Source organism: Macaca fascicularis, chromosome 1, assembly GCF_037993035.2.
Source record: "Macaca fascicularis isolate 582-1 chromosome 1, T2T-MFA8v1.1".
Classification (NCBI taxonomy): domain Eukaryota; kingdom Metazoa; phylum Chordata; class Mammalia; order Primates; family Cercopithecidae; genus Macaca; species Macaca fascicularis.
This window is the reverse complement of record NC_088375.1, coordinates 227,738,291-227,763,653: the sequence shown is the minus strand read 5'-3', so window position 1 is coordinate 227,763,653 and position 25,363 is coordinate 227,738,291. Positions and strand designations below refer to the sequence as shown.

Here is a 25,363-nt window from a genome sequence, read left to right as displayed (position 1 = left end):
TGAAATGGTGTCTGATGTCTTCCTCCCACAGAGAAATATTTTCGTCCTTGCCACCGACTCATCTTTTGAGACCCAGTGCTTTGATTACTACCGTGTGACAGGTTCAATGGAAAGGACTGAAAAAATCAAAATAGAAACAGAGTCCAAGTCGAGTGTTTCTCTAGCAGGGATGGAGTTCCAGGCCCACAAAGGAAAACAGCAGCTGGGAAACAGCAAAAACTGTCTTACCTCTCAGGATCCAACGTGAGCTAATTGTTGTTATTATCTTTTTATTCTTCTGTTTCAGGAAATTGCAGCTTATTTAATAACATTTGAGAAACACGAAGAATGGCTAACCACCTCCCCTAAGACAAGGTAATGTCCCAGATCTTGCAGTTTTTCACGTATGTACAGTAAGTGGATTGATTTGCATTGATTACCTGATTTGGCCAGTCAGTTCATGGGCAACGAGTTGAAAATGCCATGTTGTGCTGGATGGCTTTCGACACTGAGATCTCACTCGTTGACATAAGACTGTGGCAGTGAACACGATCAGACGGATTAAAAAGAGTACAAGTGCCATCCGCCAGTTGGAACTTTTCACCTGACGGCTGGATCCTTCAGCCGGGTGCTTGGAAGCCTTCAGAGGCAGGAGCCTCAGGGGAAGTTTATTTTGGGAAATTGCTTGCCTGCCACTAGTGTTCTCTAGAAACGTGCTTTGAAAAAAGAGAAACCAGCTTAACTGCCCACTTTTATCTCAACGTGTCTTACAAACTGAAAGTCAAGTTATTCTTGATTGGTGTGATTGGTGGTAAAGCGATCCTCCCAAATCAGAAGCAATGGCTAAGCTCGCAGTTTATTATGCAGTAAATGTCCTTGAACCTGCTAACTGCTACAAACACTTAGCTTCTCTCACCACTCGGGAATAGAAGGAATTGGTGAAAATAGAGCTGACCTGCGTTCCCCCAGCACCAGTGATGTTACCAACTTGTGAAGAACGGTGACGTTGGGACTTAGGGTTGATTTTTAAAAGGCAGCCTCTTTTTGTCCTCCCCAACTCTAGGTTTTTATTTTTGGAACGTTACAATCTAGAGCTTCGGAAATACATGACCACTGTCTTCCAATTGCCGTGAGTTTTCTGTTAGCAGTGACAGGACCCAGGTGTTTATTAGCTGGCGAGGTGGTAGCTGGAGTGTGGTTTACACAGGATGCCTGGACTGCAGGCTTGAACGGAAGTGGTGGAATGTCCAGTCGGTTTCACATTGGACAGAAGCCCCAGAGTCCCCAGGTTGGTTAGCTAGGACCAGGGAAGGGTTGGGTGTGTCCTCTGTGCCCGTGGCCCATCAGCTTGACCTGTTCATCCTTTCTGAGTCATGGGAAAGGCCATCCTTGGGAATGTTTATTCATTCTAGAAGGAATTTAAAAACATCACATTATTAGGCTTAGATACTTGCTGGTTAGCATCTTTTAGATGAGGGCACAATCCTCCCCTTTGAAGGAGGCTAGAGGGTATTGTGGAAGGAAGGTTAGTGATTGAGGCTCCCTTCCCCAGGTAGCTCTGATTGCTTTACCTCCAGCCTGAGCGTGGGAGGAGGGTCCCTCCACAGGAGTCCCCAGTACCTCAGCCTGCTGGGACCATGGTTTTTCCTTTGCTATAAAATCAAATAGTTTATCTCAATCAGCTTTTGCTGTGATAATTCTGCGTAAGAAATGACCTGCAAGCTTAGTGACTTTAAACAACAGATCTTTATTTTCTGCTCATGGGTCTGTGGGCTGCGTGTGGCTTTGGGTTGAGGTCAGTTCTGCTGTGTCCATCATTTTGCTGTGGGACCTAGGCTGAGGAAGCCCCCTCTGCCTGGGAAATTTGCTTCTCCCAGAGGAGCACAGAGGCTCATAAGCCCAAGGCAGTTGATGCAGGTGCAGTTAAAATTCCTGCTCAGATATGGCATCATATGTCATGCCTGCGGATAAATCCACTGGCCAAAGCAAGTCCCCTGGCCAAACCCAGTAAGAATGGGACTGGGAAGGACATCCCTCCACAGAGTCGGGGCAGGGGTGGGCAGTGGAGAGGATGGGAATACAGTGCACTGTTTGGTGAATACGGCCAAACACCAATAGAGCCTGACGCCCTCATCTCCTCTTTCTTCTGCGGCATGTTCTTGGAGGACATCATTCTCAAACTTGAGCAGGCATCAGAATCAGCTGGGGGCTCATTAAAATGTGGGCCCCAACCCAAGGTTTCTGATTCAGCAGGTGCGGTGGGGAGCGGGGGCCGGGGTGGGTGCTGAGCATGTGTTATTTCTAACAAGTTCCCAGGCAGTAGGATGTGGCTGGTCTGGGATTGTACTTTGAGGACCACTGGCCTGGTTTTCTGGGGGAGAAGGAGGCTCATCTGATTTCTGCCTCTGGACTATTTCCTGACTCTCACGGGTGGCCCTCATCTCAAGCAGCCACCAGCCTCTCCGTGCGCCCTTCACTCTCTGCTGAAACACTCCTTAAATCTAAGTGGAAAGAGAAGAGCTCCTCCTCAGCCAGAGGGAGCTTCTCTGGAACGCGTCCCGGGCCAGACATCTGATTTCAGATATGCAGACGTGTGCTGGGTTTCAGCCACCCTTTGATGGCAGAATGGTAGAACATTTCAAGGCGGTGGTTTTACCTTGAGTTTCAGCCTTTGGAGTTTGGGTTACAATTGAAAAGGGGATGTCACTCAGGGTCATGCCTGACTCGTGTGACTTTCTGGGGTATACATAGAGACAAGAGACCCACCCCGAGGCACAGGGGTGCGCCTGACAGAAGGAAGGCGGGTTTCAGATGTGGTCAAATCCGGGGTTGAGCCCTGGCTCTGTCACTCAGTGGCTTTGTGACTGTGAAAAGGTCATCTTAGCTCCTTTAAAAGCCCTGCGTTTTCTTCTTTTTTTTTTTTTTTTTTTGAGACGGAGTCTCGCGCTGTCACCCAGGCTGGAGTGCAGTGGCCGGATCTCAGCTCACTGCAAGCTCCGCCTCCCGGGTTCACGCCATTCTCCTGCCTCCGCCTCCCGAGTAGCTGGGACTACAGGCGTCCACCACCTCGGCCGGCTAGTTTTTTGTATTTTTTAGTAGAGACGGGGTTTCACCGTGTTAACCAGGATGGTCTCGATCTCCTGAGCTCGTGATCCGCCCGTCTCGGCCTCCCAAAGTGCTGGGATTACAGGCTTGAGCCACCGCGCCCGGCCAACGTTTTCTTCTTCATATAGAAAATGGAGTCGATGTTGATCCCGTCCTTGCTGGGTCACAATGAGGATTGAATGTGGTCATGTTTCTGATTCTGCTTCGCATGCCGTGTGGGTCTGTCCGTGCACGGGTGTCACTGTGCCTCTTATCTGTGGGGCAGTCCCCAGCCTGCTGGAGGCTTTGACGTCGGCAGGCATCTGCCAGGATTTATCCAGGCTTTGGAAGGACGAATTTCTCTCCTAAAGGCAGAGGGTGAAGACGGAAGGTTTCCTATTAGTATTAAAATATCCACTCGATGTTTACACTTGAAAGCTTCTTGTCCCAGGAGAAGCAAAACTTGCTGTGGTTGTTCAAGGACCTTCCTAAATTAGTGGTTGAGTTGTGTTTGGATCCCCACCCCCATCCCATCTCTAGTATTGAAATTAATTGGTGCAGTTAACTGCTGAGTTCATACAAACTGGCCTCCTGGTATTAAGGAATTAATGACACCAATACTCTGCTGAACGAGAAGGCAATACAACTTCTGTTTGCCGCCGCCGCCGCCGCCACTGCTAATTTCATTTTAGAAAATTAATAAAAATGAATTGCACCACTGACATTTATAGAGTTTCCTAATAAAATGATACATTGTTTGTGTGGAGGAATCCCTATTAAATTAATTGTTGTAATCAGTTCACATATAGATGTTGGTATAGGAGCTGCAGAGGGGCCCCTGCTTGTCTCTGTGGCTTGCTGCCGGCTGGGGGTTATAAATATAGTCCTTGCTCAGATACTGCCCTAATTACAGAGACGGCCCCGGGAGCCCCAGCTCACCTGCTTAATAATGAGGTGTGCTACACAGAGGCTCCCGGGGCTGGGGACCCCAGGGGCAGCCACGGTATCACAACAGAGCTGAATGCCTCCTGTTCAAACAGCCTGTATTGTACTCTCAGCAACTGGGACCTCCGGTTTGAAAAATCACCCTGAGGGACGTGTTTATTTGGCACTTGCTGTGTGCTCAGTGTGATAATAATACCATTTGGAGACCCCAGGGAACTTCATGCTCCCCACCCTGCCAGGTGAATTGAGAATGTTGGAACGAAGAGTGTCCTCCCCCTGTCTAGAATGTTCTCCCAGCTCCTCCTGCAGGCCTTGACTGGGTGTCCCTTTCTCAGGGAGGTGTCCCTGACCATGCAGTTTAAAGTCTCGCTCCCGGCCCCACCCAGCCAGCCCCCTTTCCTCCTTTCTTGTTTTCTGTTTCTCTGGAGCACTCATCGCCTTCTGACACACTGTGTCTGTCACGATTGCCTTGCCTAATTTATGTATTCGTTACTTGACCCATTCCAAAGTGTTGGCACCAAGGGGAGAGGGATTTTTAGTGGGGCTTGTTCATGAGGCGCCCCCAGGGCCTAGAACAGTATGGACACCTCCCAGGCCCTCAAGAAATATCCATAAAATGAACAAAAGTGATGTAGAAAGGTGAGCCTTGATTGTAGTGAAGAAAGGGACCTAGGTTTTCTCCACTTCAGTTTTCCGGGTATTTCTAGTCCCAGGATTGTCTGGTTGAGCCAGCAGTGTGCTCTCGGGCACCGCCCATGGGCTGGATGCTGTGCTTTGAAACCCTCCTGGCAGCTCTGCCAGGTATAGAGGGTGTGTGCCCTCCTGGGCCTGCATGGTGAGTCCGTGCTAGAACTGGAACTTGGAACTGGAACCCAGGGTGATCTCACTGCAAAGCTCATAACCTTCGCTTTTATGTGTGTGAAGGTTCCCGGGGAGCCCATCAATAGCTCCTCTATTCCTCTCCGCCTCTCACTGCTGTGAATTCCAAACCAACCAGGAAAACCAGGCTCCAGGCAAAGGTTCCCTTTGTCAGTAAGCGTGGCTCATACGTGTCAGCCAGGAGGGCGTTCTACACTGTCCCCCAAGTAGGAGTTAGCCCCCCAGTCACAGGCAGTGTGGGAGAGCTGCACACCACTGCAGGGGAGCAGGTCCCTTTCACCAGAGGGCAGGGAGCAGGGCTGAGCCCAGTATAGGCAGGCAGCTGCAACACTGAGCAATCCCTATTATTTATTCCTCCTCCCCTGGGAAATACGCAACCTTCCCTGGAAGCCAGGGACACACAAACTCAAGATTGAAGTAAGAGCATATCCTTCCCAGGACTCCTGTTTATACCAGTTAGAAAGAGGCTGGAAAAGCTGTTAATTATCTAATTAATTAATTAGATTGATATAGATAGCACCTTAACATGGAAGCACTAAGGGTCTAGTAATAGAATTTTCCTATAATGAACACTAAATGCTTTTTGGTCAATAAGCAAATAAAACAGCCAAGTAGAAGGAGGAGGTCTAGAAGGAAAGGAGGAGAAAAGTGAGCCCTGAGTTTCAAAAAGACTCCAGTGGCTCAGAGAGAGCTTCCATTCTCCTCTTCCTGGTTTCCTGACCCCATCTGTCCATTCTGGCTTCAAGTGCTCCAGATCTTTCCCTGCCCTGATGGCGGTGGACACCAAGCTGTGATCCTCTGCTCTTTCGTCCCACATTCTCCCTTGTGGGGCTCCCAGGACTCCCTGACTCCATGGTCTGACTGTCAAGTCTCTGTAGATCTTTCCCCACATCCGACTCTGTCTTCCTGGCACCTGCATGCCGTGTTATGATCTACAACTCGCCATCTTCCCCCCTCCTTCCCTGACCCCCACTCTGCTTTCCATCTTCTGACTTCCCTGGTTCTAGAAGAGCCACCTCGTTTGTGGAGATGCCAGAGCACACAACGTGGACTCCAGGTGGCTTCTCTTTCTCCTTTGTCCCCTGCATCTCATTAGCCACCAACTCTGCCAGTGTTTCCAACTGTAATTCACATCCTCATTTTCTTATGTTTCCCCTCCAGGATCAGCTGTGTCCTCACTGCCACTGTCACGCTTGGAGTATTGAAATATCTCCTACTAGGTTTCCTTCTCTAAGTCGAACTCCTCCTCCCCATTGGTTTTCCTGAAATACTGCTTTGATTCCATTGTTATTCTCCTTGGAAGCCTCAGAGACTTCCTGTGAGCTGAGGCCAACTCTCCAGTGATGTCTTTAAGGCCGTTCTTCTGTCTCAACCCACCCTTTTCCGTTTATTTTCCTTGACCTCCCACCTCCAGGTACTGCTACAGTTGGGGAGCGGCTGGCTGCTCTCCGAACATCTTTCTTGTCCTCCACTTTGGCCTCCACTTGGCATTGTCCTCACCTCAAATGCCCTCATGTCCAATCTGGTCTGCCTCTTCCTGGGAGCCTTCCCCAAACTCATTGACTCAGGGCGAGTCCTCTTCCCTTCCTGCTCCCATAACTGCACGTGCTTTGTCGTCAGTTGTTTGCCAATTCAGCTGTCATTAGTAAGTCTTCCCCAGTGGGGTGGTGCATTCCCCAAGGACAAAGTCATGCTGTCCCTTTTATCTCTTCACAGCCTGTGTGCAGGGAGGCCAGGGCTTTGATGGGGTGGAGTGGGGGCTGGACAGAGTGTGGACTCCTTGCACAGAAACAAGTTTGCCCAAGAGGCAGAGTGCCAGTGCCTGCCATCCATGGGGTTTTTTGTCCTAGACAGCCCTTGGGGTCCCAGCGTGGTACCAGCCTGTGAGCAGAGGCCTCTGCCTAGAAAGCCCGTGTTATCAGGCCCCAGGCTGGTCCTGGTGCAGGGGGGCTTGTCTTTGTTCAGTCCCACTGTAAGACCCCTGGCAGTGACCTGTTGGCCACCTTTAAGGCATCTATCTGCTCTTTAGGACAGACAGAGGACTTTTCTAAGGAAGCCCCTATTCCTGGTAAGGCTGCTCGAGTGACTGGAATAGAATTGCAAAAATCATTTAAAAATTCCCAGAGCTGAAAAGAAATGCAATTCTGACACCTGCTGCAACCTGGATGAAGCCTGAAGCCGTTATGCTCAGTGAATCAGCCGGATGCAAAGGGCCACACATTGTGTGATCTGCTGACTGAGGGATCTAGAGTAGTCCGCTCTGGAGATGGAAAGTAGATGGTGGTTTCCAAGGGCTGGGGTGGAGGGAGGGAGAAATGGGGAGTTAGTCTTCAATGGGCATAGCGTTTCAGCTGGGAAGACGAGTGGTGGTGATGATGGTGGCAGAGTAATGTGAATGTGCTTAATGCCATTCAAAATGGTGAAAATGGTAAATTTTATGTTACATATATTTTACCACAGTGAAAAAAAATTCCCAGAGTTGCCTCTGTAGCTTTTCCTCAGGTGTTCAGCTGGGCAGGGTTGGCTGGGGTGGATGAATCGTGTGTGTGTGTGTGTGTGTGTGTGTGTGTGTGTGTGTGTGCATGCCCAGGGGGTGCTGTTGGTGGCCAGAGTTCGGGAGGGCAGTTTTAGACTCAGAGCATTTTAGGACTCTGTACGTTGGAACTATGCAGGAAAATGGAAACTGGGTCGGCAGTGGTTTCCACGAGTGGTTTCCACGTGTGGTTTCCACGTGGTAACCTTTGCATTATGCTGAACCGGGGACCTGCTTCAAATTAACACAGAGATGTGTCACGTTAGGTGCGTTTCAGCATTTGCATAATGTATCGCAGATCCTTGGCCAAGGCCATCGTTGGCCAAAGGGCAACTGCAGGGCGAGGAAGTTGGCGGGTGCCACGTCTGTCAGAGCTCCCAGGGAGCCTCCTGCCTGAGGACTTCCTCGCAGTGTACCTGTCACGTAGTTTTCGTTTATTTCCGGGATGAGGCGGGGAATGAGCTGTGGCCTGTATCCTGATGGAGTGTCTGGCAGTGTCTCCACAGTGCTAGGGAAGTCCCCAGTCTCTGCATGGAAATAGGTCTGCCCTGAATTCCAGTTATCTTTATCCTAGTTAATCCCAGAATACAACATGTCAAAGCAGGGGCAACCCACGGAGGCCACTTCCTCACATCCCCTCCATGTCCAGGAAGTTGGCCACAGTGGGGGCGCTGATGGCTTGGTGGGGGACTGTCATACATGCTGGGCTCCTGATCAGAGGACACGCGAGCCTCATGTGACCTCAGTGGGCTTAGCTACCTGTTGAAATGGCAGCACCAGCCCAGGGCTCATGTTCCTGGCACAAAGAGCTGAGGGTTGATGTCCAACCTACCCCTCCTCACTTCTTGGGGCCAGGAGTGCAAGTCTCCAGTGTCCTGGAGGAGACAAGAGGGAAGTATTGATGTTTGTGTCTCTGATTCCTCCCTGGGTTAGACAGCTACCAACCTGTGGCTCCTGCCCACCCCACCCCACCCCACCCCCTTTTAAAAAAATTTTGAAATGGAGTCTCACCATCAGCCAGGCTGGAGTGCAGTGGTGTGATCTCGGCTCACTGCAACCTCCACCTCCTAGGTTCAAGTGATTCTCCTGCCTCGGTCTCCTGAGTAGCTAGGATTACAGGTGCCTGCCGCCACTCCTGGCTAATTTTTGTATTTTTAGTAGAGACGAGGTTTCACCCTGTTGGCCAGGCTGCTCTTGAACTCGTGGCCTCAAGTGATCTGCCCGCCTCGGCCTCCCAAAGTGCTGGGATTACAGGCGTGAGTCAGAGCGCCCGGCTCCCCCTTCTTTTATTTTTATAAAAATTATACGTGTACATAGTTTAGTATGTCACATGGCCCTAAAAAACTTGTAAGAAAAGATAGCAGCCTCTGCCCTACAGCTCAATCCTGTTTCCCAGGGGCGGCTGCCCTCCAGTCTTTTCGTTCTGATATTTACCTCCAGATTTCTAAATATGTTGACTCTGCTGTTTCTTGATTTGTCAATTTTAGACATCATCTTCCGGCTTCCTCAGATGCTAACTGAGGATTTAGCTTTCTTACTGTGTGCACTGCCTGGCTCTTCCTTACCTGGGGGAGGGGCTGGTTAATGGAGGGAGCTAGCTTTCTGTTGGTAACTCTGAGGTTCTGCATCTCTACATTTTTTCTCTGGAGCCATCTGGGTTCTCCTGAGAAGGACTGGTCAATGTGCTGCCTAGTTTGAGCTGGCCTGGCTGCTAGCGGTCTGGGAGGGCCAGGCAGGGCAAGGGGCTGGGAATGTCAGCATTCAGTATGAGAGCTATTACTTAATTCTCCCAGTTTCTTGTTTCTTAATTCTCCCAGTTTCCGTGTTTCTGGCCTCTCTTCTGCTGTTTCCGAGTTTGGAGTCTTTCCAGACTCCAGCTCTTCAGAGAATCAGTGTGTCTCCCACTTGGGCAGAGGCCAGGGGGTGGTCGCCTGTCTGCTCAGTGTAGACGTAGGACCCTGGGAGGGTCTACCACCCCCTACACAGATGTGCGAGCTCCCTCTGCTTCCCACCCCAATCCTAACTTCTGCCTTCCGTGGCACCTGCTGCTTCCAATTCACGAGTCTTCTGGGGGCTTGGCAGGCGGGTTAGTGTGTTGGTCCTGAGGTCCACCGCACGGCACTCGGATTTTCGCTTCCTAGATTCGGCTGTGTCAGTTACCAACCCTGCATCTGCTTCCCGTCTCTCCAGAATGTGTTGGCGTCTCTTATCCACGCTCGTCTCTGTTCCCCTTGGCTTTCTCCTTGTGGATTTATACTTGTTTTCATTCCTTTACTGCCATTGGCGAGGACAAGCGATGCTTAGTCCTCCCTGTGAGCCCTGTTTCTTCCTCACTGGCCTTCGCCCAGAGTCGTGGCGAGTGGGACCTGCTCCCCTTGTTGTCTCATCCTTCCTCTCTCTCCTCTTCGTTTCCTGCTCACTCTCAAGCCAACTTGCCGTTTCACTCTCTTGCTTTTTTCTCTTTTTCCAAGTCTTTTTCAGTCTGCAGAAAGAAATGCCTCAAAGTGCAGTTTGGAGGTTTCTAAGTGCGCAGCTGCTCAGGGCTGGGAAATCCTGCTGCTGACACGCACACATGTTTCTTGTGTGCGAGGCCCCAGGTGTGCAGCCCGACCCACGCCAAAGCCCCGTTTGGCCTCCTCTCCACCTTCTTAATGCACCACTCTTAGTTTAGAGCCTTTCCTGGCATTGGCACAGGGGCGTGGTGTGGCCTCTCCCTGAGCAGAATTTCAGGGATCTTGGGGATGGCCAAGGCCATCCATTATGTTGTGCATGTCCCCTGACAGTGGGATCTCGATGGCTTTTATTTTTACATGGTTCTGCATGTGTCTTCTTTGGATTATACTGGGACAAAAGCCTTCACGGCAGGGGCTTCGTGCCAGGGTGCCTGTGATGCATGTTGGGGTGCTGGGGCACCCCAACAGGAGATTGCCTGCCCAGGGTGACACCTGCCGGCATCGCTAAGCAGGACACTCTGGCAGTGATGAATACTTCTGAGAATAGAAAAGCCCCCGGCACTGTGCTCACACCGATCGATAGGTATTTGCATGCCCTGTCTGTGTCCATTGATGGTCATTTTATTTTGTTTCTGGCACCCCCCAGTTTATTCTTAACATCTTCAGCCCCCTCTCCTGGGTTTGGAAAGTTAGGACTGCCTGGCATTTCTGTCATGGGCATGGATTGGCATCTGTGGTGTTTCCTCTGGATCAATTCTGATGCCCACGGAAAGGGAAAGGGAGCTGGCCTGCAGGCCTTGTGGCATTGCGAGGTGGGAAGGCAAGTTCTCGGAATAAAGGACGTTTTGCAATTCATAAGTTTCTGTGTAATGAGTAATCACCAGATCATCTGGGTGTTCTGGGCTGGAGATTCTCCCCCTGTGCTGTTTGGCTAGGAGGTATTACTGTCTTTGCTATTCTTAGATTTTCCACAGTCCTTCATTATGGAGCTTTCTAAAAAAATTAAAAATAAACCAAAAACAAAGGAAGGAAATCTTTTCTGGTTCTCCAACTCTACTGCATATCCCACTTTCCCTTGAGCTTTTATGTGGTGTGTGTGTGCCTATACACATATGTACACACATACACAGCACACATGTAGACACATGCATGTGCTGAGGCACTTACAGACACAGAACCATACACATGCACATAGATACACAACTACACACATGTACACACGACACATGCATGAACAAATTTGCAACACACAACAGGTGTACACACAGCACAGAAACAAATACACATGTACACATGTAGGCACATACACACATATGCATGTGCCCAGGCAATACAGACACAGCATATACATGCATATATACACACAACTACAGACGTACACACATGTACCCACAACACATATGTACAAGCAAATATTCAACACATGCATGCATGCAGCACAGAAATACACATACACATACATACAAGTACACACATGCATAAATACACAATACACACATGCACAGCTTCCTGTATTGGTCATTGTTCTCTTGTAAGAAGTCTCTGGGAAAATTTTTCTTTTGTTCATTATGTGTCTTAGGGAGAGGAAATTTTTTGGTAGAGGAAATTTTCTCCTCAAAGAAAAAATTAATTTTTCTATACTGGCTACTCCTGACCTCACCTGGCAGGGAATTTATTGTTAATTAAGCTGTTTAGTTGAGGTGACTCTTGGGGGGAAGAGGAGCAAGAGTCCAGACCAGGGCAGCCACGTCCGGGAGGGGAGGGTCCTGCTCTGCTGAGGACAGGGGAGCTCACTGAAGCGTTGGTGGCTGGCGTTGTGACTTCCCATCACTCCCTCCACCGGGATCATCTGTAGGAATTCAGGATCTGAGCTTTTTCTTTTGGCCTTCACCTGTGGTGGAATTGAATTTGCATGTAGAATGGCAGCTGGTGCCTAGGCCGAGGGATCAGAGAAATCAGCCCACTGTTAGGTCTGGAGAACGATGTTGAGGCAGGTGATGAAATTATGGAAGAACAAATGTATGCGCAAGGCTGGAGGAGGGAAAACAGATGAGATGCTTTAGCTTCTCCCCAGGAGCACAGCCTGCACCGTGAAATGTGCCATTTCCACATATTTTCACACCGAACATCCACGGCCCTTCCGCCTCCAGTGTCATGGGCTCACTCTAATTAATTCAGGTCACCAGTGTTGGGCCATGCTGGCCTTCTGATGCTGGGGGTTGACAGAGCTCTGTTTGGGGAATGGGTGTCATCTTCTCCCTGGGTTATGAGCGAGCCTTTTTATTCCTGAGCTGCGTGACACCGAACCGTCACCTTCTTTAGTTGTTGGTTGGCACCCACTCTTCTCTTTACTCGGTGAATACTTTCTGACTGCTTCCTGTACGCCAGGCGTTGTGCTGCGCATTGGGACATAATGGTGACCAGGACAGATCATTTATAAGAATTGCAACTTTGAGGAGTGCTACAAGGGTCAAGTGTGGGGAGAAGCTGCCCCTCTAGTGCATGGGGTAGGGGAGGTTGGGCTGACTTCCAGATGGGCTGCTGGGTGCAGTGGGGTTCCCGGCAGGGTGGGGGTACCCTTGAACAGGGTACCTAGCTGAGTAGCTATTATTAACACCCTTGCCTGGTTGCCCTGGGGATGGAGAATGAACTGGAAGTCCAAGGGTGAAAGTAGAAAGAATCCGGAAGTGCTCACATGCCAATGTAGATGCCATTTTCCGGATGGGAGGACTGAGGCACTGTCTGTCTGAGATGCACATATACACACAACTACACACATGTACACACAACACATGCACAAGCAAATATTCAACACATCATGCAGCACAGAAACACACATACGCACATATACATATAAACACAGGCACACACATGCATAAATACACAATACACACACACACACACATACACACACACACCTCCCTGTATTGGTCACTGTTCTCCTGTAAGAAGTCTCTGGGAAAATTTTTGACTTATCCTTGTCCCATTAGCTGCTCTCAGCAAAGACGCAGTGGGGTCTGACCTGAGTGTGGAGAGCCAGGGGAGCTCTGGGGGAACTGGATCCCCAGAGGCTCCAAGCACCAAGCTTCGGTTCCCCCTTGAATGCCAGCTGCTCGGATTTGGCTGAAGTCGGACTCACCTGTCCCAGCGTCCCCTGGCACTGTGCCCCTTTTAAACTTTCTCCCACTCCCATCTCTGTGTGCTCAGCCCCTCCCCTTCCAATCAGGCTGTCACCTGAGGTGTCAGGAGAGGACGTGGTCTCCAGGGACAAGGGGGTCATGCTGGCTGTGGCAGCTTCACATCATAGGCCCATTTACATGTGAGAAAACGGTTGTTGACGATGATGATGGTGACGGATAACGGAGAGACTGCATGGGGGGAATTATTCTTAGATATAATTGCCAAACTTTGAATTCTTTTTAGCTGTGATACAGAATTCCAAGGTGAGAAAAAAATCTGTCCCTTCATTTTATGAGTAACTGATTAGGTTCTGCTGCTTCTAGAAAAATTCCAGCCTTAACCCCATCTATCCCATCAGTGTGTGTCTGGGAATATCCCTAGTTACGCCATTTCTCTGGTGCTTAATTTCTTTACCCAGTGCCAGAGGGTCTGCAAGGATATGTATGAGTTTTGCAGTTTATTAATTTTGCATTAAATAATTAATAGTAAAGTTAATTGATGAATTATTCAATTTTCAGGTAAAATGGTATGATAAATATTCATAACTTATTTTATTAAGGGAATTTCCATTTCCTATGTCATTAAATCTAGATTAACGAAGGCTGATTTTAAATGAAGATTGAAAACAATTGTGCTTTGGAATTAATTTACCAAGTTAAGGTCATTGCTTTGTGAGTTTACCCCCTGCCAGAAAGTTCGGGCTCATCATCTGGGAAAGTATCTGAATTCGCAGAAGTCACATTGCCGTCAGTTAGGACAGTTCCCCAAATCTTCTGGGAACTTCCCATGAAGGGCACTGACATGCCCCTGGTGGGGTGGCTCAGAGGGAGGGGTGGATCTGGGGCCTCCTCCTCCGTTCCACTGAGCACCGGGCTGTTGCTTTGAGCTGTTTGTTTTCTTCTCAGGAATTGGAACACAGTTTATTGTTAACATCGGTCCATACATCCCAGGGAAGGAATGCCTCAAAGTTGATTTTAAAATAACTTTGGGGCCAGACACGATGGCTCACACCTGTAATCTCAGCACTTTGGGAGACTGAAGTGGGCAGATCACTTGAGTCCAGGAGTTTGAGACCAGCCTGGGTAATACAGTGAGACCCCTGTCTCTACAAAAATACAAAAACTAGCTGGGCATGATGGTGCCCCTGTGGTCCCAGCTACTTGGGAGGCTGAAGTGGGAGGATCACCTGAGCCCAGGAGGTTGAGGCTGCAGTGAGCTGAGATCGCGCACTGCACTCCAGCCTGGGTGACAGAGTGAGACCTTGTTTAAAAAAAAAAAAAAAAAGTTTCCCGTCAGAGTTTTAGGAGGTTTATGCAATGATTTCCTATCCACTAATGCTCTTAGTCAAGGGTTAACTACAGTTTCAGTTTTTATTTGTGTTTTCTAGTTAGCTGATTTCTTTTAGACCTGGTTTATGTTAATTTGTAAAACTGCTTAGATCACAGACCCACAGAGTGGTGGTGAGAAGTTTCTGAGTATCTTACAGGCTGCTTACAACGTCCAAAACCCCTTCAAATCTGGGATCTCAATCCTCTCAACAACCGTGCAAAGCAGGTAATGCCTAGGGATACACTGAGGCAGAGAGAGAGAGGGAGGAGGAGGAGAAGGAGAAGACGAAATAGAGGAAGAAGACGGAGCAAAAGGGAGGGAGGGAGATGGAAAGAGAGAAGGAGGGAGAGAGGGAGGGATGGAAGGAGAAAGAGAGAAAGATCCAGAGCAAGCCACGTCTCACAGTCTTCTTTCTCCTGTCCGGCCACTTCCCTCCACTCCTGGATGAAGAAACTGAGTCCTGTCCGGCCACTTCCCTCCACTCATGGATGAAGAAACTGAGTCCCAGAAATTATGTGACTTACCCAAGGTCACTTCGGCTAATTAGGTACAGAAGTTGGGACTAGAGCCCAGATCTTTCTTTTTCACATTTGAGTGCTTTTTTCACTTCGGTGTCTTTCTTAGCGCTTTAAAATAATTTTTAACCGCCCCCGAGTAGTGGAACGCTTGGGAGTATTTATAGCCCCGTGGAACCGTGTTTCTCTATTTCACCAAGTGTTCATTATAATTTTCCAGTGAAACTTGTTTGCTCTGAGGAAGTTGATCCTACGGTAAGCCTTCATTTCAGAGGAGAGCATTTGATGTTGCATCTCATGAACCTGCTCTCCTAAAATTATACCTAATTGGCTTGGAAAGTGGCTTCCAACAAGCAGATGGCTTAATATCTTGACTTTCTGGTGTGACTCAGGGAGGCACCAGGATTAGATCTGGTTTGAGATAGCGGTCTTGTTATTTGGAGGATGAGATGCTATCAGTAACGTGCAGACTGGAGTGGCGGCCTCTGGGGAGATGTCGTGGAAACCACCAGGGACAGCCTGTGTCATCAGGGATGTCAGATGGCAGGTGGGGTGGGGAGAGGGGCCTTGAAATGCAATTCCATAATGTCTAGCATTAGTCAACAAGCCGTTATTGAGTGCCTGCTGCGTGCACAGGTTTGTAGTAGGCACTGTGGGGTTACAAAGGCAGTAGAAAACATGGCCCCTAATCTAATTGGAGAGACAAGTCACGCATATCTGAGATAACTAGAGAGAAGTTCCCAGACAGCACACGCAAGAGAGCCTGGTGTGCATGTGCATGTGTGCGTGTGCGTGTGTGTGAGTGTGTATCTCTGTGTGCATGTGTGTGTGTGTGTGTGTATGTGTATGCATGTGCATGGGTGTGCGCCCACACACAGAGCTGTGGGGGGAATGCAAAATGGGGCCAAGATCAATTGAATTCAATTGATTTCATTGGGAAAAACAGCACAGCAGCATTTGTACGGGTGAATTTCAATCAGAAAACTGTGAACTTTGGTGGGGAACGGCATGCCCTGATGGGGGACGGGAGAGACGATGCTTGGGCTTTTCTCATTCTTAAGCCACACGGAGAGCAGATTAATTGATGGCATTGGCATAAATGATGAGAGGGTTCTGGCGGCCATGGAATGCAAGAAGATGGGACAAAAGCCGAGAATCCCTGCAAGAGCCACCTCCCGGAGGGGTGGGTGCTGCTGGGATGCCTTTTCTGTGCACGCTGTCTGGGACCCTGGCCAGGGCTCAGCCAGGCAGCGCTGTCTCTCTCAGATCTGCTCCCTGAGCTGCAGGGCTGCCTGCGAGGGCACAGCCTGGCCCCCGTTTAGTGAGTGTCAGATGGGCACTGCGAGACCAGAGGACCTTTCCAAGCAGGGACTCCAACCCGTGTCTGTCTATTGAAAGCCTGTTTGTCCCATCAAGCTAACGGGACCGTAAATGGAAGTGTTTACAGGGTCACCCTGATGAGTCACTGGCATCATCTGCCTGCTGACTTCTTCCTACACTTGAGAAGGGTGCCTCTTAACCAGACACACAACCACCCCCTCCCTCAGTCCCCATGGGACATTTGACAATGTCTGGAGACATTTTTGGTGGTCACCATGGGAGGGGCCAAGCTGCTGGCATCGGGAGTAGAGGCTATTGATGCTGGAAACCATCCTATGGTGCACAGGACCGAGCCCTGCATGAGTGAGTTATTCAGCCCCAAATGGTGATAACAATACGTCAGTGAAGAGAATTCCTACCAAAGTGCTTGGTGGTCAAGAGCCAGGCTCTGTATATGAAGCCCAGCTCTTTCATTTAGTAGCAGAAAATTACCTTCCCACTGTGCCTTGGTTTTCTCATCTGTATAATGGGAATAGTAATAGTACATATTGTTGCAAGGAGTAAAAGAGTGAAACATGTTAAGCACTTAGGGCTTAGTGTCATTGGTGTATTTATGATGATGATCTCCCCAGGAATCCGCTCCGAACGGCAGCCTCAGATGGCCCTGGGCTCTGTCCGCACACAGCCCAGTTCCTCCTCGCTTCTGCTTTTGTGGTTGTGCAGAAGGACAGCCTGAACTCTCACGTCATTCTCAACTACCAAAAACGATTCAACAATCCTTGGGGTGAAGAAGGTTCAGAGAGGAAATAGGGGAGAAAACTCAGAGAGTCCACATCACAACATCCAACAAAGAAAGAGCATTTTAAATAGGAGGTGGTGGTTAAGAGAGTCAAATGCTGCATGGGAAGCCAAGCTAAGAGCCCAGACTTATTTATTTATTCAACAAATATTTATTGATCATTTTATAGTTATCTATTGTGCTGTGACTAATTGCCTCAAAACTTAGTGGCTTAAAATAACACCTGTGTGTCGTTTTGCCCTGTCTGTTGATCAGGAATCCAGGACAACTTAGCTGGGTCTCAAGGTTTGTCTTGGGGCTGCAGTCAAGGTGTTGCTGGGGCTGCAGGCTCAGCTGGACACTTGACTGAGGCGGGATCCAATCCCAAGCTCACTCATGCATCGTGGGAGGATACAGTTCCTTGTGGGCTGTTGGCTGAGGGCTCAGCTCCTCTCTAGCTGTTGGCCAGAGGCTGCCCTCAGTTTCTGCTGCATGGATCTCTCCAACAGGGCAGCTTCCTTTATCAGAGCGAGTTAACAAGAGACTATAAGAGGGTGAGCAAGACAAAAACCAGAGTCTCTTTGAAAATAAATCTCACAAGTGACATCCTTCTACTTGGCTGCCATTGGCTTCTTAGAAGTGAGCCATTAAGTCCAGCTCCTATCAAGGGGAGGGGATCCCACAAGGATGTGGCTTCCGGAGCAGGAGTCATTGGGGGCTCCCTCAGATGCTGCTGCCCTACTGTGCATTACACGAAAGGACTGATAAGAGGGGTAAAGTGTAGGAAGAACAGGCTACAAACTGGGAGTTCATCACGGCATCAATATGCACTCTCTGGGTGGCACTGGGCAAAGCATTTTTGCCTTTCTGGGGCTCAGTTTCCTTCTCCTTACAATGGCTGAATTGGATTCAGGGATGGCGAATATGCATGATCCATTAATGCCCAGAGCAGATATTACTACCCATGATGCAGTCTTCTGTGAGCTGGGTGCACCCTCAGAATCCCTCCTAACACAGCTCTCGTTTCAGACAGACACGACTCGTTGATCAGAGATAGCACTTGTGTTGAAATCCATCTGCCATCCCTGTGCAATCTGAAAAGAGACATTCTGTGCTTATGGCACCACAGACTACCAATCAAGATGTCACAGTAAAAATGGGCAGATGAATCGTCCTCCCATTGGCCCGAGTGAGAAAGCTGACTCCTTAGTGTTTGAGGACTGGTGTCCTCGTTCTGCACCTCAGCCCTTTCCTTCCTAGAAAGTACCCAGTGTCTAGATGGGATGATTCAGAGGGGACACTGCTGAGGAGCACGTGGGGTCTGAAGCCCATCATGGGATTAGCCTCACGTCTTCTGTTTGGCCCCTTATGGGGGCAGATTTGACCTCAGTAGCTCTGCTGCCTATGGCCAGCTGGGAAGTGAGCATGGGTCTTTCTGGAAATGAGCCGGAGGTGGCCTGAGGTGTTTCTGCATTCAATTTATCTGAGTTTCAAGTGATTTATCCTGTTCCTTCCCGGATCGTGTTCCTGGGCTCCAGGTGATGGCTTAATTTGCTTCTGAAATCTGGATCCCACCCATTCACTGTCTTCCAGTAGCTGCTGGGGGCAGCCTGTTAACAAGGAGCACAGCACATTTTCTGGGCCATGTAACCCTTTATCCCAGCCCATTAGAATTTTCAGCACCCCCTTCCCTTTTTTTTTTTTTAAGTTTCTTTTCCTGAAGGGCTAGAATGTTCTGAGGCAGCTTAATAGACATCGATTTGCAATGATTTTTAGCCACTGTGCTTCAGGAGAGTTGAGGAGCTGATGATTAATCCTCGCAACAGCTCTTTCCTTTTGTTTTAAAATGACCTAATAGCTGAATTGCGCGAGCAGGCCGGGCCAGCCTGACCCAGTTCGGCTCCTTGCCTTCTGCTGCTTCATTCAAATGAGTCCACGATGAATTATTCAGCCCTGCTGGGGGGAGAGTGAGTGCTCCTCCTGTAATATTTAATCAGCAACCTGGGAGGACAGCGTCATCTTTACAGACAGCTGCTGCTCACTTAGAGGCAGATGAATGAGTGTTCTTAGAAGCTGGGTCAGATTCCTGCCTTTTCAAGGAAGGTGGCTTGTCCTCTGATCTCAGAGGGATGGCGCCGCTCCTCGGGCTCACCCGGGATCCCTTTGGTCAGTCCTCTTTCTATGTCAGCAGAAAGCATCCCCCAGGGCCTCCCAGCCTAGGGACTGTGTGCGACCTCGATTCCCAAATGTGCCCCTTCAGCAGTAGTGTCCTCTCCTCTGTGTAACAAACCACTGAGAACTTAATAACTTAAAATGACTTGAACGCATTGTCTTACAGTTCTGTATGTTAGACGTGTGACCCACGTCTCACTGAGCTGAAATTAAGGTGTCAGAAGGGCTGCGTTCCTTCTGGAAGCTCTGTGGGGAGAGTCCTTCCCTTCACCTCTTACTGCCTGCATTCCTTCGCTCTGGGTCCCTTCCCCCATCTTGAGAGCCAGCCACAGAGCATCTCTCTGGCTGTCTCTCTTTCTCTGACCTCCTCTCCTGAGTTCCCTTTCTATTTCTAATGACCATGTGATTACATTGAGCCCAGCTGGATAATCTAGAATCATCTCCCCGTCTCAAGATCAGCTGATTAGCAGTCTTCATTCAACTTGCCACCTTACTTCCCCTTTACCACATAATCTAACATAGCCACAGGTTTCAGGGATTAGGACATAGACATCTGGGGAGAGGGGTACATGATTCCGCCCTCCCATACCTACCATTGCCTTAGCTTCATCATCCCTGGTTTTATAGAAATTTCTATTGAGAAGAAAACCTCTGAGAACCTTCCTGAGCACGCTGTCTAGTCCAATATTAAGAGCATGGGCTCTGGGGACAGCCAGGCTTGCACCCATCTTAACGCTGCCATCTGTGAGTTCAGGGAATGGCTGATGAACAGTGGACAGGTGGCTTCACCTCTTGGAGCTCCTGTAAAATGGGTTTATGGCTGGGCGTGGTGGTTCACACCTATAATCCCAGCACTTTGGGAGGATGAGGCAGACAGATCATGAGGTCAGGAGATGGAGACCATCCTGGCTAACACAGCAAAACCCCATCTCTACTAAAAATACAAAAAATTAGCTGGGTGTGGTGGTGGGTGCCTGTAGTCCCAGCGACTCAGGAGGCTGAGGTAGGAGAATCACTTGAATCTTGGAGGCAGAGGTTGCAGTGAGCTGAGATCGCACCACTGCACTCCAGCCTGGGCGACAGAGCAAGACTCCATCTCCAAAAACAAAACAAAACAAAACAAACAAACAAACAAACAAAAAAAACAAGACTGAACTCCCAGGGCTGCTGTAAGATGAAACAAGACTGAACTCCCAGGGCTGCTGTAAGATGAAGTGAGCTGCTGTGTGGAAAGGGAGTGGCTCTAGGAAGCAGCCCATGAGTGGCCACCATCACTGTGGCAGTCATGTGTCTCTGTTTCTGAGTGTATTGGTCTCTCTCTCTCCAGAAGGGGGTGTTGGTATCTTATTAACCCCTTATCTGGAGCCTTTGTAGGGGAGGCTGTGTGGGTCGCTGGTGCATTTGTTTGATTCAGTGGTAGGTGCCTTTGTTGCAGGACCACTGCGTAGAGCTGCTGGCTGCTGGGCCATCCTCTTTGGTCATCTCTCACATTTGGCTTCATTCAAACCCATTCTCTTACTTTTAGGATATTGGACTGTATGACCCTTAGAGACATGGATGGACCTTTTCCTTTGTCTCCCTCACAACTCCTATGGGTAATTTTAATGATACTCATATTTCCATTAGTTCTCCTTGATTTCTCAAAGAGCTTGGCATTCCACCGTGTTTTTCATGACTATAAGTGGTTAAGGTTGAGATGATTTTCCCCATTTTATAATCAGAAGATGAAGCACTAAATGACCCCCCCAAAGTTCCATGGCTGACATTGGCAGAGCTGAACACCAGCCCCAGATCTGACTCCAGATGGAGCTCTCTTCCCTTAGGGGTCCAGCTCCTGCCTCCGACAGACACCCAGAGGATGTTGGCTACTTTGGATAAGCCTTAAGGCCTCCTCCCTCCCACTGTGTGTCCCTCTCCCTTTGTGGGAGCACATTCTGGGGCCAGCGGCCTCCTGCTCAGGCTTGCCGTTGAACACAAGGGCAGGGGTACAGTTACATGGTGCCGAATTGTCCCTTGCAGCCTGTGTGTCTCAGGGGCCCCCAGGTCTCCCAGGCCCTCTGTCTGACTCTCTGACATTAAAGATCAGGAGGTAGCGCTTTGATCCCACCGGCCATTTATTTCCTCTGCTTTCCAGATCTCACTTCCTTGTGTGGAGGTGGGGCTGCTTTGGGCTCAGGCTTCTTGCTGTTTGGGGCTGCCCTGTTGAATGCGTTGATGCTTTTTCTCATGCTGCTTCCTTCACCCCGTTGGTGGAAACCTCTCCCGGCGGCCTCACGTCTGCTTTTCAGGTACTCTGGTCCCATCTCTCCCGGCCTTTGCACGTGGGGCTGGCTCCCAGTTGACCCCCGGAAAGTGTAGCATCAGCATGAGAAGCAGCAACTTTCTGAAATGCAACGTGTGCAGATAAATTATTCAGTGAAACCCAGTCTAACTTTATTAAGGCCAGAATCATCCTTTTCTGTCAGAAGCCACAGACAGGGGCTGGATCAACAAGATGCCCCAGGACCTAGATGGCACCCTGGGGCCAGAGGATCGTGGCTGGCCATGGGCTGGTCACTGGCATGTGGGCTTGGGTTGGGCTTCCCGTGTGTTTGCTTGGCCTCGTGCCTGTGTGGCCCCTCTGACCAAATGGGGTGGACGACAGAGACCCTCGGGTGGAGGAGCCAGACATGGACCCCTTGGAGAGGGATCGTCTTGACTTGATTCCCTTGGTCTGGAGAGAAGGATCTGGGGGCCAGAGTGGCTCCCAGTTAGTGTCTAGGAATGCAGAGGGTGGAAGGAGGGTCTCGGGCAAGACCTCCCCCAGCAGGCAGACCAAGGCAGTGCCTATTCATGGTATTTCACATCATAAGAAAGTTAAAGAGTTTGTGGCATTTTAAATGCTTTTTAGATTAATTTGTATTCTAACATGGTAATGAGGAAGCGGCTTTTGTCCAAGAGGTGAGATATGCAAAGATAACCTTTAAGTTTCCTATAATTAACCTTTAATGATATTCTCTCACTTTAGCAATATATTTTATGCTTCAAAAATGTAACAGATAGAAAGGAGTGAGTGCTTCTTGCATCCAAATGCCTGGCAAAAATGAAGTCACTTTGGCGTGCGAGGTTTTACTTCTCCATCCTTTTGGTCCAAGGCTACTGGAGTGTTGCATGGTGAAATAAACACAGGAAACCTTGGCTTTGTGGCCGTATTGGTCTTTCTTTCTACCATTGGTAAGCCACTGTTTCAGATTCTTCAGGGCTGGCCTTCCCTCTTCACAGCCCCTCCCACCACTGCTATAATCCATGAGCCTGCTGCAGGCAGGGCCCTCCCCCCATCCTCTCTGCTTGGCCTTTGGTGGGATTTGACCTTGTAGGTTCATTGACCTTTTGCCAAAGTCCTCTTCTGTTGATTCTGCACAGCACCTAACATGTGCCAAGGCCCTGAGCTGCTGCCCTCAGAGTTATGTCCAGTGGGGGCCTCAGACACCCAGACCACAGTGGCAGCAACGGGGAGGGAAGGCACCACTGCTGTGACCTGGGGTCCCCTGTATTAGTCAGGGTTCTCTGGAGAAACAGAACCAACATGTGCCTGTGTGTGTGTGTGCGTGTGTGTGTGTTTGTGTGTGTGTGTACATACATATACATAGACCGAGGTGTCCAATCTTTTGGCTTCTCTGGGCCACACTGGAAGAAGAATTGTCTTGGGCTACACATAAAATAGACTAACACTAGCTGATGACCTTAAAAAAAAGAAAAGAATCACAAATAAATCGCATAATGTTTTAAGAAAGTTTACCAATTTGTGTTGGGCTGCATTCAAAGCCATCCTGGGCTGCGGGTGGCCTGTGGGCCATGGGTTGGACAAACTTGACATAGGCAAAGAGATTATTACAAGAAATTGGCTCCTGTGATTATGGAGGCCAAATAATCCCAAAATCTGCAGTCAGCAAGGTGGAGACCCAGGAGAGCTGATGGTGCTGTTCCAGTCTGAGTCTGAAAATCTAAGAACCAGGAGAGCTGATGGTGTTGTTCCAGTCTGAGTCTGAAAATCTAAGAACCAGAAGAGCTGATGATGTTGTTCCAGTCTGAGTCTGAAAATCTAAGAACCAGGAGAGCTGATGGTGGTGTTCCAGTCTGAATCTGAAAGCCTGAGACCCAGGAGAGCTGATGGTGTTGTTCCAGTCTGAAAACCAGCAGGCTTGAGACCCAAGAAGAGTCAAGTTTCAGTCTGACTTCAGAGGCCAGAAAAGACCCACATCCACCTGCAAGGCAGTCACACAGGAGGGCATCTTCTCACTCATGGGAGGGGCAGCTTTTGCTTTTCTGTTCTATTCAGGTCTCCAGCTGATTGGAAGGACACATGATGGGGGCAACCTTCTTTACTCCCTCTGGTGATTCAAATGTTAAATTTCATTTAGAAGCACCCTCATCCACACATCCAGAATCATGTTTGGCCAATGTCCAAACACTTCGTGGCCCAGTTAGATTGACACATAACATTTTACCCCTCACATAACATGACCCCTAATGTAACATCAACCCTCATGTAACATCACCCTCATGTAACATCAGCCCTCATGCCCTCCTGCCTCTGGAAGCCTCTCTCCTTATTACCTTGATGGGTTTTCCCTGTCTTTCCTCCTTGCCTTCTACCCCATGCCTTCAACCACCATCTCTCGGCGGGTGATCTCCAGCACTTCACCACTGACTCAGCTAGGTTGAATCATTAATTTAAAAAAATCACTTAAAGTAGGGAATTGTAATTGTAGGCACATAAGTTAAAAATTTAACTTAAAACCTGTAAGTGAGTATGGACTTTACCAATCTTTCGAGGCAGGGCAAGGTTTTCTTGGTTTTCCTTAGTGTGGCCTGCTGTTTGTGGGTTAGTTCTGTCTTTTTTCACAGATCACCTTGTAAGACCTTGCCTACAACTTCTCATTTAGATTTCTTCAACGTGGAGGGGCAACTTATGGACACACTGGTGAAGCAATCAGAGAACAGAATCCGTCTAGAGTTTTATGAACCACCCCCCCCCAATATTTTATAGTTGAATCCACCCACTCTAATTTCATAGCATTCCTTGAGCAACTCACTTTGAGTCTTGCTAAGTATTTGACTTAGTTTTCATAGAAACAACTATTTTTTTTTTTGACAGAGTTTTGCTCTTGTTGCCCAGGCTGGAGTGCAGTGGCACAGTCCCGGCTCACTGCAACCTCCACATCCCAGGGTCAAACGATCTCCTCCTGCCTCAGCCTCCCAAGTAGCTGGGATTACAGGTGCGTACCACCACACCCAGCTAATTTTTGTATTTTTAGTAAAGATAGGGTTTCACCATGTTGGCCAGGTTGGTCTTGAACTCCTGACCTCAGGTGATCTGCCTGCCTCGGCCTCCCAAAGTACCGGGATTACAGGTGTGAGCCATCACACCTGGCCTATCTTTCTTTTTATACTCACATTTCACTATTTTCTATATTCTTTATGTAATTACAACAAAGAGTAGAGCCAGCACAGCAGGTTTGGGGATAAACAGAGCTGATACTCAGTACACATAGAACTCAACTGATGGAGCATGAAGTGCATGGCAGCCTGGAGAGTAGTGAGCACCTGTGGCCCGTGTGCTGGTGATTGCTCACCGGTGGGGAGAAGGGTTGCTGTGTCCTAGCACTTACCAATTTCCATGGGGTAAACACTCCTGCCGTGGGTGACTTCCAGTTACCAGTGGTTAAACAACCTAACTGGCTCAAAACCCTGAACATTTAATAACTGGCTCTCCCCAGTGGGCATGGGTGACTCCAGCACACCACTGCCTACTGCCTTCCAGTGTTGAGCAGAGGACGGCCCTTGGTGCTGGCTTATACAACTCCTTGAAGACCAGTTAAGGGAGTATCTAAAAATCATCATATCTCAGCCATAATTGGTGTTCACTCAGCCACCAGCTCCTCCTCCTTTGTGTTTACAATTCCTGCTCCCTGGGGATGGTGGACCCTCTCACTTTTTCCAGCCACTTCCCATTCTGCTGTGGCCATCCTGCTGTCCCTGCCAGGCCTGCCCACTCAGACAGCCCTTTGAGCTCTCCTGACTTTTTATTCTTCCTACAGAACTCCTCTGTTTTGTGTCCCAGCCCCTTCGGGACCCACTAGGCTTTTGGCTGACTAATTTAATCAGCATTTTCAACTGAGGTGTTGGCTTACAAAGGCTTCATTACCTCCAAGCC

The 25,363-nt window shown here is 49.1% G+C and overlaps 1 protein-coding gene across 25 annotated transcripts in view; it reads left to right on the top strand.

Annotated features, from left to right (window-relative positions):
* The window catches only part of CAMTA1 (calmodulin binding transcription activator 1), a 978,479-nt gene that overhangs the window by 318,507 nt on the left and 634,609 nt on the right, over nt 1-25,363 (top strand). For all 25 annotated transcript variants that reach the window (XR_006696555.3, XM_045387768.3, XM_045387747.3 and 22 more), the window contains one exon: nt 287-354. Coding sequence is in view for 24 of the 25 variants with exons in the window: in XM_045387768.3 (XP_045243703.1) it covers nt 287-354 (68 nt within the window). In the remaining variant the exon portion in view is untranslated. The remainder of the gene's footprint in view (nt 1-286; nt 355-25,363) is intronic.